At 40.6% G+C, this 13,958-nt stretch overlaps 2 protein-coding genes across 6 annotated transcripts in view; one reads left to right on the top strand and one right to left on the bottom strand.

Annotated features, from left to right (window-relative positions):
• Nucleotides 1-793: 793 nt before the first annotated feature.
• On the bottom strand, nt 794-12,621 carry c1h4orf48 (chromosome 1 C4orf48 homolog). 5 transcript variants are annotated; one of them, XM_048595092.1, is made up of 4 exons: nt 12,556-12,621; nt 11,739-11,851; nt 3,632-3,720; nt 794-1,669 (listed from the first exon to the last, which is right to left on the bottom strand). In XM_048595092.1, the coding sequence occupies exons 2-4, from the start codon at nt 11,833-11,835 to the stop codon at nt 1,598-1,600; spliced, it is 258 nt and encodes an 85-aa protein (XP_048451049.1). In that variant the 5' UTR covers nt 11,836-11,851; nt 12,556-12,621; the 3' UTR covers nt 794-1,597. The 5 variants fall into 5 exon arrangements, with proteins under 5 accessions (XP_048451049.1, XP_048451034.1, XP_048451042.1 ...); XM_048595077.1 differs by lacking the exon at nt 12,556-12,621 and adding an exon at nt 11,969-12,340; XM_048595085.1 differs by lacking the exon at nt 12,556-12,621 and adding an exon at nt 12,001-12,340.
• The window catches only part of nelfa (negative elongation factor complex member A), an 80,336-nt gene continuing 78,715 nt past the window's right edge, over nt 12,338-13,958 (top strand). The window contains exon 1 of the mRNA XM_048603613.1: nt 12,338-12,579. Coding sequence (XP_048459570.1) covers nt 12,370-12,579 — 210 coding nt within the window. The 5' untranslated portion in view covers nt 12,338-12,369. The remainder of the gene's footprint in view (nt 12,580-13,958) is intronic.

The raw sequence follows: 13,958 nt of genomic DNA, 5'->3' as shown, positions 1-13,958 counted from the left end.
AAGCGCATTGGAAGAGGAAAGCAGAAACAATAAGCAAAGCTGGCCACAAAGAGGGTCCAAAGAAAACAGAGGCTGCAAATGCTGCACCTTCCTGCTGCTTTCCTTTGCGGAAAAGCAGCTGAAAATACAGTGCTGAAGTGGGGATGCAGAGTAGCAGAAAACAATGCTTAACACAGTTCACCACCGTAGCACAAACCATTGTCTTATGTATTTTTCGTACAGCAATTCACAATTTTCTTCCCATTATTTTGAACCCCTTCCCTGAAAGATTTTTAAAATTAAAGTCAAAATTTCAAAGCTCAGTAGTTCTGTATTTTCCAATTATGAAAGCAAATTTGCACATCTTTAAAACTATAATCTAAATGTCTAATTTAGGATGCATGTGGATGTGAAGATTTTAAACATGAACGTCTGATTTACATTACAATAGCATTCCATGAGCTGCTGAGAAGAGCACAAAGCAATTTTTTTGAAAACAGATGTCACCCAGAGGCTGGGCTCTAACTATTCTCATGTGACCACTTCAACAACTTCATGGTTTCAAACCATCTCAAAACAGGATTTCAGTTTGCCTAATGGTCAGGCAACAGGAGATGAAGCGCAGGACAGGGAAACAAAGCATTTTTTTTTAATAAAGTGAATTTGCACTAAATTCAAGAAGATGCAGAAGGCAGGAAGGCTGTTCAAGTCAAACCTGCTGCTAAACGCTCAGAATGACACAAGAAATAGGAATAAAGTATTGAATAATGCACACACTGATTTTACACTGTAAAAATACAACAAAACAAATCAGTTTTTAATTGAGTAGGATTTTATTTCAATGTAGCATGTTAAAATAATACATGTTACATGCATAATAAAGTTGTTAAATAAGTTACACTTTTAGGATAAACACATACTAGCAGAGAAATTTACTTGTTAACGGTACACAATACCACATTTTCCCCCAATAAATATTTAAATCTTACTACAAGAAACAGTGAAGTACATTTTACTCACCAATAATTGAACATAATGGAATCCTATAAGAACACAAGAGTAGACCAATGGCCCCTTTAACTTGCACACGATTCAACAGAATCATGACTAAACTGGTTCCTCAACTCCCTTTCCCTGCCCTATCCCTGTGAGAAGTTAGTAGTACATGGATAAACGCATTATTAAACTGTCTAATTACATCACATTTCATGCCTTCTAGTTAAGTGTGGGACAAATAGAAAAACAAATTAAATCTTACAAGCAGTCACATTTACACAATATTCCTCAGGAAAAAAACATTTCAAACTATTTGGCAACAGAGACAGACAGGTTGAGTAGATTTGGAAATATTAATTGAAGGGAAAGGGAGAAACAAAAAAGATAGTGAAAGAAAAGTGACTTTCAGGGGACACCTGAAGACAGGAATAGCAAGAGAATTCAAAGAACAGTGCCTTCAGGAATCAAATAGTTTTATTTGCCTTTTTTTGAAAAAGGTCTCTGAAACATATTTAATATTTCACTGTGAATATTTAGCTCATCTCAATCGTTTGAGACATATTTCATTTGTGGGTCACATGATGCACAGGAATATACATTGTCACTGCCCATCTCTGATACATCAGGCTAACAGGTTTGAAGGCAGACAGTCACATAATGCCTGCTTTTCCACTCTCAGCAGCAGGTCATCAGTCTGTAATCAAATATATAATCAAAATGGTATGCAATGATCTTTCAAAATCTTACAAACACATCTAATATTCAACTGCCCTTTCCTCTTAAAAAATAATCTATATCTCCTTGTTACAATTTGACTGTAGTCCCAAGTAATCAGCAAGTTTGAATTATGTCGTATGCAGCCATCACAATTTCTAATATGCACAAAAATAATTTAGAGTATTTAAAAGATTAAAGAAATATTTAAAATACAGCTGAAAGTACTTCAGATTTCTGCATTGCATCAAAAAAAAAATACTAACATAATTTACAATCTTAGTCAAAGTACACAGATCATCGAAGTGGCAGGACAGGTGGAGAAGACAGGAAATAAAGCATACAATGTTCTTGGTTTTATTAATATGGACAGAGTACAAGAGCAAAGAGGTGAATGTTGAACTTGTACAAGACACTTGTTAGACCTCAGCTAAAGTACTGCGTATGGCTGTAGGTGACACATTGTTGGAAAGATGCAAACACATTGGAGAGAATGCAGAAGCAATTTACTAGAATGGCATTTACTAGAATAGTACCAGATATGAGGAACTTTAGCTATAATTAGAGACTGAAAAAGTTGGACTGTTCTCCATGGAAAGAAGGCCAAGAGGAGATCTGATTGAGGTTTTCAAAATCATTAGTGAGCTGCATGGAATAGATAGAGTGAAGCGGTTTCTGCTTGTAAAAGAAACTAGAACAAGAGAGCATAGGTTTAAAGTGATGTGCAAATGAAGCAAGGGTGATGTCAGAAAGGAACTTTTCCATACAGGTGAGTTGTTAGGGTATGGAATACACTGTTTGGGAATGTGGTGGAGGTATATTCAAAAACTAAGGTATTCAAGAGGGCATTGGATTTTTTTTTTTGCATAGAAATGGTATGCAGGGATATGTGGGAAAAAAAGGAGATTGGCACTAGATAACAGAACCATCGCAGGCATGATGGGCTGAATGGCCTCCTTCTGCACCATAATAGTTGTGATTCTGATCCTGATCCTGTGATTAGTCTTTTAAAAAGGTACAAATCAAAACGAGGTGAATCGTCCTCAAACATAAATATGAATATCTATTCAAGTGGATCCTTAACATTAGCTATGAATGCTGCTGAATAGCTGGAGAACGCAATGATCAAGCAGAGTCCAGTTGAGCATCCACCATGACTATTTCATGTTTAAGTAAAGATCTCCGGAAAGAAATAAAATTTGTAGATGCTAAGATAGTCTATAAATTCTACATGCAAATTATAAGACAAAATGATGAGGTACTTTGAATTACAACAGCAAAAAAGACTCTAAAAATGACATCCAGAAAACATCAGTGTGGGTCATTAAATCAGAGGTCAAAAGCTGCAGCAATGTCTCCTCTAAGAAAACTGAAGGGCAGCAGAATGAGGGGTCAATCTAGGATAGTTGGATGACAGATGTCAAGTTTGGTTGCAGATGAACTACAGTGGATGAGTGAGGATGACACAAGATAGATGAGAGTGGAGTAACATGGCAGCAGATCTCTTCCTAGCAGGAATGGGATAAGCAATAGCAACAACAGCAATTAAGGTGATTTGGCCCTATGATTATCCATCAAATATGCCCATGACAATGTGCTAAATAATGTTTTACATGGTGAAAGAAATGTTTTCCTCACCCGTTTTGTTATTCCAACAGCAACCCCAAATGGTAATTCAGATGATTTAATGGAGATATGCTGCAAAAGTTATCTATCAATTTGCGTAGTGTTAATGCAATGTATCATACATTTCACTACCTCTAAAGGTTAAGCCATATATTCTTAGTTACAGCAATACTTGTACTTACCTACAAGCCAAACACTTTTGCTTGTAAATTTAAATCATTAATAAATTTCATATAGCTCTCAGCAATAAAATGTTCTAACTTGTTCTGCTTTGATTTATTTTATCAACTAGTTATAGTGAACAATACACATTTACCCTGGTGTTTAGGTTATTTGCAGTCCTTTTCAAGTCTTGTAATGCTCTCTGCATAAATTCAAACGCATGACAGTCAACACAGGGACGACCTTTGGAAAAAACATTAAAACAGCCAGAATGAGCTCTAGGCAGTTAATAAAATCTTATGACTGACATTTATCATAAACACTGCCACTGGATATTTACAGTAGTAATTCAGGGATCAAAATATTTTAGAAGGACCCCATTGAGATTTTTGAGGGCTACCTTTTGGGGTTCTATTTTATTCTCACTAACTTTGCACCCCCTCTTCTGCCAACCCCTCTCTCCAGTGTACAGCTCCTATCTAATCTTTGCAGCTCTTCATCCTACTTGCAATTCTTCTCCATTTGCAAATTCACTTCACCCCTGCCTGACTCCCCAGGCTCCACAGCCTCACATCTCACCTGTCCTTTGGCTGTTCTGGCTCTGTTTCACCACTCTACCAGTGGTCCTGCTTCACCTGGCCAATTCTTCCAGCACTGATTTGACCTCAGACTTCCTCCTGCTGTCAGCACTCTTGTTGCTTCCCCAGAGGCTGCTCCTTCCTATGTTTGCTGCTAAGTTCACTATGAGGAGCATTCGTTGTTTCAGCTATGGGGTGACTTTTCTGATTGGTCACTTGTCATTGAATTCTTCCCAGGCAATTCGGCCAAATCCACCCTCCTCCAGCCATTTATTTTGAGCATTTCAGTGGTAATAATCCAAGTACAATGCTTTTCAAATCAGAAAACAAATACTACACCTTAATCTAACTACTTTCCAGATGACTACAGCCAATACTAATGTGTACTGTTGCTTCAAAAATTAGGATAAGCACAATCAGATTGAAAAACGCAACTCAGACCAGGAAAGCTCATATGCAAAATATAAAAGGGGTTCAATCCACATTTTCTTATTCGTACTTCCAATCTGAGGATACAATCTTGTAAATCAATTGTCAGAATTCTCAGGTCAAGCTGATGGGAATATATATAAATAAATAAATTGGGTTATTTCAAGGGTTTAAATTGAATAAATATCAACTACTTGATAATCAAGTCACTTGAAGCCATCTCTGAGTAATTCATTTCACTCCAACTCAGCATTGCAGTCAGACTCGGAGCTTTTACAACACAGAAAGAGGCCTTTTGGAGATCGTAAGAACTGCAAATGCTGGAGTCAGAGCTAACAAAATGTGGAGCTGGAGAAACACAGCAGGTCAGGCAGCATCAGTGGTGCAGGGAAGTTGACGTTTCAGGTCGGGACCCTTCTTCAGAAATGGGGAGGGGAGAAAGGGAGCTCAGAAGTAAATAGAGAGAGGAGGGGTGGGGCTGTGGAAAGTGATAGGCAAGTGCAGGTAGGGAGTGGTGGGGATTGGTCAGTGAGGTGGGAGGGGCGGGTAAGTGGGGAAGATGGACAGGTTGTGTTAGGTCAAGGAGGTAGGGATGGAAGGGAGGGTTGGTCATGGGATGCAGCAGGGAGTGGGTAGATTTTGAAACTGGTAAAATCCATGATTAGGCCATTGTGCTGTAGGCTAACGAGGCAGAATAGGAAGTGCTGCTCCTCTCGTTTGTGGGGGGGCCTCATTGCAACCTTTTGGCCCATTTTGTCCATACAGATCATCAAAATTCATCTATCCTAATCCTGTTTTCCAGCACTTGGTCAATGGTCTTGTACACTACGGCATGCCAAGTGATCATCGAAATAGTTCTTAAACGTCTTGAGGGTACTCAAATCTAGCTCCATTTTCAGCAGGGAGTTCCAGAAATCTCTGGAATGTTTCTCTATTTACCCTAGGAGCTTTATATACCTCAATAAGAACCCCTCTCAGCTTCTCACTTCATAGCTGAATCACTCCAGCCCAAGCAACATCTTGGTGAATCCCCTCTGCACCTCTTCTAATGCGATCGCACCCTTTCCATAGTGTGATGACCACAAGTGCACGCACAGTACCCCAGCTTCAGCCTAATGTTATTTATTTAAGACCATAAAATATAGGAACAGCATTAGGCCACTTAGCCCACCGGCCTGCTTCATCACAGCGTATATGTTTCCCAACCCCATTACCCTGCCTTCTCCCCATAATTTTCAATTCCTTTACTAATCAAGAACCCATCTATCTCTGTTTTAAATAGATCTCAATGACTTAGCCTCTATAGCCTTCTGTGGTAATGAGTTCCACAGATGTACCATCCTCCTGCTGAAGAAATTCCTCAACTCAGTTCTAGAGGGTTGTCACTTCACTCTGAGGCTGTACCCTCGAATTTCAGTCTCTCCTATATACCTGCCTTTGGCCCATATCTCTCAATACTTTCACTCAACAAAAAAGTGTATCTATCTCAAATTTAAAACCAGCAACTGATCCAGCATCCTCTGCCATATGTTGAAGATAGTTCCAAACGTCTACAGTCGGTTCTGCTATAACACGAATTGGCTATAACACGACTGACAAATAGGGAACACTGGTTCTAAAACACAAACTTGTGTTGGCTATAATGTGATTCCATTGGTGGGCAGAATAGTAAGCCATTGACATCACACGATCGTTTCATGGGCTTTGTTCTCAGCATGCCGTCAGAGGAGCTCTCGAGGATCAAAGAACATTGTGTTGATCTTGCAAAGCTAGTTGGATCTGAAGAAGTGGAGAGCAAGGATGTTGAAGAGCTGCTTGAGTCCCATTGTGAAGACCTCTCTACAGCTGATCTACAACAACTTGTCGCTGAGGGGGAAGTGGAAGCAGAAGATGAAGTTGAGGATGCAGCACTACAACAGCTTTCCATTTCTCCACGTCCATGTTAGCCAGGCATCTCAGTATTCTTGAAGTTCCAATGAGATTCCCACTCATCCTTTCAAAATCCATTGAGTACAGACCCAGAGCTCTCATCTGCTCCTCCTTCACTCCAAGATCATTTTTGTAAATCTCCTCTGGATTCTGACCAACGCCAGCACATCCTTCCTCAGATATGGGGCCCAAAACTGCTCACAGTATTCCAAACACAGACCAGAGGCTTATACAGCCTCAGTAGTACATCCCTGCTCCTGTATCCAGTCCTCTCAAAATGAATGTTAACATGCCTTCATAACTGCCAACTGAACATGCATGTTAACCTCAAAGAATCTGAACTAGGATTCCCAAGTCCCTTTGTGCTTCAGATTTCCAAAGCCTTTCCCATTAAGAAAATAGTCTATGCATCTATTCTTCCTACTTAGATGCATAACCTCACTTTCCCATATTGTATTCCATCTGCCACTTCTTTTCGCTCTTTTAGCTTGTCCAAATCCTTCTGTAACCTTCTTGCTTACCGAATATTACCTGTCTGTCCACCTATCTTTGAGTCACCTGCAAACTTAGCAACAATGCCATCAGGTCTTTCATCTAGATCATTAATGTATAATGTGAATAGTTGTGGTCCCAACACTGGCTCCTGCAGAACTTCACTATCTACTGACTGCCATCTTGAAAAATGCCCCTTTATTCCAACTCTCTGCCTTCTGCCAGTCAGCCATTCCTCTATCCATGCTAGTACACTGTCCCTAACACCATGGGCTCTTATCATATTAACCTCCTGTGTGCCACTTGTCAAAAACCTTCTAGAAATTCAAATAAATCACATCCACTGGTTCTCTTTTGTCTAACTTGCTTGTTACCTCCTCAAAGAATTTTAACAGATTTGTCAGTCATGACCTCCCCTTGAAGAAGCCATGCTGACTCAGCACTATTTTACACACACTTCCAAGTACTCAGCAATCTTATCCTTAATAATGAGCTCTAAAATCTTACCAATATCAGAGGTCAGACCAACCAGCCTATGATTTCCTGTCTTGATTTACTCCCTTCTTAAACAGGGTGTTACATTAGCCATTTTCCCAGTCCTCTGGAACCCTCCTTGACTCCAGCAATTCCTGAAAATCACCAATACCTCCATAATCTCTCAGCTATCTCCTTCAGAACCGTTAGGTGTAATCCATCTGGTCCAACCTTTAGACCTTTCAACTTTTCCTTAGATGATAACTTCTGCCCGTTCTGGTATGATACTGGTGCCTTCCACCATGAAAACTGATGTAAAATATCTATTCAGTTCCTCCACCATTGCTTTGTTCCCAATTACTACGTTCCCAAACTCATTTTCCAGCAGTCCAATGTCCACTCTTGCCTTTCCTTTACTGCTTATCTTAGAAAAAAGATCTTGGAATCTTCTTGCATATTACTGGTTAGCTCATCCTGATATTTCATCTTCTCCCACCCATATTGCTTCTGGTTTTTACAGGCTTTCCAATCCTCAGGCTTCGCACTAATCTTCACCACATGGTATGCTTTTTCTTTTGCTTTTATGCTGTCCTTTTCTTACACGCCTTTTCTGTCTCCTATTTCCTGCTCCCCATCTTGACTCCTGCTAGGGGTCCTGTACATAACTACCATCACCGTCTTCTTTCCTTTACGGCTCCTCAACTCTACCCACACAGATTCTATGCCTCCCAAACCCATATTGCTTTTTGCTATTGATTTAATTTCATTTCTTAATAACAAGGCAGCCTCAAATCCCTCTGCATATGCCTGTCCTATCATTAGGACATGTATCCTGAGATATTTAGTTCCATGCCCTGATCCTTTTGCAGTCATGTCTGTTATGCCATAACATCGTATCTGCCAATTTTAATTTGCACCACAAGCTCGTTTATCTTGTTCTGTATGTTGCGCATATTTAAGTGCAATAACCTTAATCCTGCATCCTTTCCCTACTCTCTGCCCTATTACTTATTCTGGAAACCTTAACCTCTCCTGAGCCCTCCTCCCCTTTAAATTTTTCCATAAGTTTTTCATGCAACTGAACCCAGCTCCTCACCACTTTTTCTCCAGAATTTAGAAGGCTAAAAGGGTGATCTGATCAAAGTCTTCAAGATATCAACAGGAACAGTCAAGGTAGATAGGGATAAACTATTTCCACTGGTTGGGGATTCTAGAACTAAGAGGTATAATCTGAGAATTAGGGCGAGATTGTTCAGGAGCAGTGCAATGAAACAGTTCAACATTCAAAGGGTTATACAGTCAGTTCTGCTATAACGTGATAGTTGCGTTCCTGCACAACATTGTGTTATAGAAAACTGTGCCATAGATATAATGCGGCCAATGGGAAAAGCAAGGCTAGGGGCATACCACCAAAAAGAAAAATCACTCAAAAGCCTAACAAAGGATACTATCTCTCAAAGTCAACACAGTTTGAATAAATGTTTAATTCATACCTAATAATGAAATAAAAGTAAATTTAACACCTTACCTTGAATAAGTGTCAAGATGACTTGATGGGTGGAGGTGTTTTGAGGTTGCTCTGTTGTTAATGCTGGGGCTGAGGGTTGTTGTCGTCATCATCATCACCTGCTTCGGATGCAGTTGTGATTGCAGGGTTAGGGATTGAGAAGTGGATGGCTGTGGTTCATTGTCTTCTGTCTTTTTTCAAGCCAACCCCCAAGAAACATTCAGTTTTTGCTGCTTTGCCCTTCTCCTTCTTTCACGAAGAAGCTGTTCACACGGTGCCAAATAAGATCTTATTCCACGAACTGCTACCCTGCTGTGTTCCACATTGTAATCGTTGTGCTCTAAGAGCTACAACTGCTTATCAATTTCCCTCAGGATAGAAGACAAAACAGAAGTGGAAAGCTCATGGTGCTGCATCCTGGACTTCATCTTCCGCTTCCACTTCCCCCTCAGCGACAAGTTGTTGTAGATCAGCTGTAGAGAGGTCTTCACAGTGGGACTCAAGCAGCTCTTCAACATCCTCGCTCTCCACTTCTTCAGATCCAACTAGCTTTGCAAGATCAACACAACGTTCTTTGATCCTTGAGAGCTCCTCTGACAGCATGCTGAGAACAAAGCCCATGAAACGATCGTGTGATGGCGATGGCTTACTCCTCTGCCCACCAATGGAATCACATTATAGCCAACACAAGTTTAAGAACCAGTGTTCCCCTATTTGTCAGTCGTGTTATAGCCAATTCGCGTTATAGCAGAACCGACTGTAGACGTTTGGAACTATCTTCAACACATGGCAGAGGATGCTGGATCAGTTGCTGGTTTTAAATTTGAGATAGATACATTTTTGTTGAGTGAAAGTATTGAGAGATATGGGCCAAAGGCAGGTATATGGAGTTAGGCCACAGATCAGCTGTAATCTCAATGAATGGTGGAACATGGTTAAGGGGCCGAATGTCCTATTCGTGTTCCTATGTTCTATTGAGCAGATTATTTCTTTGCATGTGTCACTTGATACAGCAGGAGTCTCAGCTCCTCAAACCTACTCCACCATAAAATCACAAGCAATCTGATAGTTTTACTTTTCCACATACCCTAATAACCCTGCATCTGATTGCTTATCAACAATCTACCTAGAGACATGGAACTATATAGTTATACAGCAGGGAAGCAGACCCTTTGGTACTTCTACAATAAAAATGTTTGAAAGACTCTGCTTCCACTAGTTTTGAGAAGAGTTGCAAAGATTCACCTGAGAGAAAACAAACTCATTCGTCCTAAATGGACAACTCCTTATTTTAGATTAGTAACCCACAGATGCAGAGGAACCATCCTTTCCACATTCATCTTGTCAAGACCCCTCAGCATTCTATATGCTTCAATCAAGTCACCTCGTACTCTTATAAGCTCCAGTGAATACAAGCATAGCCTGTCCAACCTTTCCTGAATACGACTGTCCTGATCCAGGGATTAAACTAGTAAACCTTCTCTGAAATGTCTCCAGGACATTTGCATCCACCCTTAAATAAGGAGATTAATATGGGACAGTGTTCTAAGTGTGGTCTCACTATTTACTTGTACAGCTAAAGTATAACCTCTCTATTTTGTATTTCATCTTCCACGTAATAAGTAACATTTAATTAACTTTCCTAATTACTTGCTCTATATTCATCTCTCCTGCAAGTCTCTTCACGACTTACTTCCCTACCTATCTTTGGGTTCATGAGCAAAGTTAGCAACTCTATCTTTGGAACCTTCATCCAAGTCATTTAAACAAATACAAAAACAGGAGACCGCTGGCACTGATCCCTGTGGCACACCGCTCACTAAATATTGTTAACTAGAAAACGACCCATTTACTCCTACTATTTCCTGTTAGCCTATTACACCCTACATTGTGTGCTTTTAGTTTCCACAAAAGCCTTTTATGTACCATCTCATCAAATGCCTCTTGGAATTTATTCAGAGTACAGCAATTGGTTTCTCTTTACCCACAGCATATCACTTAAAACATTACTTTTTCCACAAAACCCTGCTGACTTCAAAAAACTCAAGATAATTAGGCAAAATATTAAGCTAACTGGCATGGTATCCATACCTCTGTATTTTTTGACTCAGCCTTGTTGAATACAATACCAGAAAGGAAAGTTTTTTGGAAGCAAAACTTTTAACAGAAGTTCTTAAAATTAATTCTTGGAATGTAGGCCTTGCTGGCTGGAGTCATCCCTAGTTATCTATTGAATGCTGCTGAGGCTTGATAGAAGGACAAACAGGATTTCCTTCTCCAAGGTACATCGATGGATGTGTTTGACAATTGGACAGCCTCATTGTCACTTTCACTACCAATTTAAATTCTAGACTTTTGTTTATCTGAATCCAACTTTTCAAACTGCCATCCTGGGATTACGAAGTTTCCAAACTGCAGATTCAATACCTGTACAATAACCACTTTTAAAATGACTAACTTTGGCTAGGCTGAAATTAAGAGTCATACATCTTCCTACCACTGGTTACCCAACACATGTAGCATATGCCCCTCACCATAACAACTGGGGAACAAAATCAACCAACCGATTTGTTAATTAGGTGAGTTTTGATCATTAAGTTATACAGGTTTTATCGTTTTCCCCCACAACTCCGTGCCCTCAATTTTAATATACATATTATGCAAAGGCTATTTAACAAAGACGTTTTTTTTTACACCAGTAAGTGCCTTTATCTGGTTTTGCTCTCAGCAGCCTCCTAGAGGTTCCCGGCAATCCGGTACAGTTAGCAAACCCTCCCCGAGAAGATACAATTTGTGATGCTGTGTAAGAAAAAAAACGAACTTGGACAGGGGCGGAGGAAGTGGGAACTTACTTTCAGCCGGGATCACGGTCCCGGACTCGCCGTTAGCTTCAGCTATCAATCCGGCAGCGAGCAAAACGAAGACACAGAGCGAAGGAACAGCCATCATCGCGGCGGCAGCGACCCTGTTTGAGATGGGGAGGGGCCGGGAAACAAAAATCAGCGTTATTTTCAATTATCTATCGATAAACTGCTCTTTTAACAATTTTTTTTATTAAACGGAAACAAATCACTCTCAGGACCGATCTAAGTTTAAAAAAACCGAAACAAAGACTTCAAATTTAAAACCACTCGACCAGCCCAAACCGCTCCACCTCAATCCGATCAGACGAACAACGGTTGGTGAGGGGCGGTCATCAATGTGATCGACGTGAGATTTAACCAATAGGTGAATCGGACCGACCACAGAGGCGGGACCCCAGCGCGTCAATCATATTGACTGACTGAAACTATAGCAGCTCGCTTGCTGGTTGGCTCTCCTAACGGGCGTGGGGGTGGGGCATGGATGCGGGCGTGGCTGCAGTGTGGGTGAATTGCAGCCTAGCGGCGAGGGGGCGTGGTCCTGTGGCAAGAAGGCGGGGCCCGCAGCAAAGGCTCTCGTCGTCCCGGTTAATGCCCGTCCATTCAAATCTCCTTCTTCAAGATGGCGTCCATGCGGGAGAGCGACACAGGTTTGTGGCTACACAACAAACTCGGCTCAGCCGATGAGCTCTGGGCGCCTCCCAGCATCGCCTCCTTGCTAACTAAGGACGTTGTGGACAACATCCGAGTGTGTTTTCACGGCTTATCATCGGCAGTGAAGCTGAAACTGCTGTTGGGGATCCTGCACCTTCCGAAGCGGACAGTAGACGAGGTGAGGCGCCTTTGGTTCTCTCTCACTCTGTGTGTGCGTGTGTTAGGGGCTGGAAGGGAAGCTGAAGAGAGCGCGCCAGGAAGTACATGAAACATAGGGGTCAAAGCACTAAATATAACCGCCCCTTCGCCATGTAAGACGTGTAAAGTTTTTATATTATATATGTCCATTGTAAGGAAGCTGATGGATCCTCATTAAAAGTTTGTTTTTCACCGTTTTGTAGAAGGGGACATTGTTTTTAGTTAGCATTTAACTTGTTAAGCAGTGAATCTAGCAAGTTTTTAAAAACAAGTCATCTCACAATAACGGTTCATTGTAGAGATTCCCAACGTTTATTGGCAGTCTTTTCTAAGAGTACCTTTTTTTTAAAAAACGGTCAGCCTTACTTCAGTTAGCAGAATGAACCTGTTAGTGCACGTTTTGAGGAATCTTGGTTTGATTTGGAGTTTCAACTGCAAATCAGTCGCAATATTCAAGAGAATTATATTCTTTTTGATGTAAGTGAAGAAATTCGAACTTCGTGCTGTTTTGTTGAGAAAAAGTAGACAAGTAATTAATTAATTAATTCAACTGCTCCTTGGGCACCAAATTTTAAAATAGACACCTAGAAGTGGCCAAGAAACACAATTAGAGATTATATTTTCAACCTGAAATGTTATAAACATCAGTTGTGAAGATTGTGTAGAATTCGCAATAGAAGAATAGGAAAAGATTTTGATTTATTCTTTCTTTGTTTGAAACTGTTACAAGATCAGAATTTGTTGTCCGTCCCTAATCAGTGGGCTGTTAAGATCCGATTATGTTGCTATCAGTCTGTAAGTGAGACCAGGTATAAAATTGTAGGTTTCCTACTTTATGGACATTAGTGAGCCAGTTGGGTTTTCATGACAGTTGATCATTTCATGATGACCAGTACGAGAACTAGCTCTCAACTTTGAAATTTAACACTTGAATTCAAATTCTGCCAGTTTTCATGGAATTTGAACTTGAAAAATTAGCCTGGGCTTGGGATTACAAATTGTGACATTATTCCTACACCACTATCTTCTCTCATTAAAGCATATAAAATCATTAAGTGTTGAGGTGGAGCAACACAGAAAGCCCCCAGTCCTGATGGAGGGTCTAGGCCTGAAAGTCAACTTTCCATGTCCTCTGATGCTGCCTGACCTGCTGTGTTCCTCCAGTTACACACTGTATCAACTCTAACTCCAGCATCTGCAGTTCTTGCTTTGTCCTAAAATCATTAAGGGACTTAATAAGCAGATACTAAGAGGATCTTAAATAGAAGTTGCTGGAAAAGCTCAGCAGGTCTGGAAGCATCTGTGGAGAAAAAAATCAGAGTTAACGTTTTGGGTCTGGTGACCCTTCCTCAGAACTTC

This window comes from Rhincodon typus, chromosome 1 (assembly GCF_021869965.1).
Source record: "Rhincodon typus isolate 14 chromosome 1, sRhiTyp1.1, whole genome shotgun sequence".
NCBI classification, from domain to species: domain Eukaryota; kingdom Metazoa; phylum Chordata; class Chondrichthyes; order Orectolobiformes; family Rhincodontidae; genus Rhincodon; species Rhincodon typus.
The sequence above is the reverse complement of the archived record's forward strand: the minus strand, read 5'-3'. Positions and strand labels throughout refer to the sequence as shown.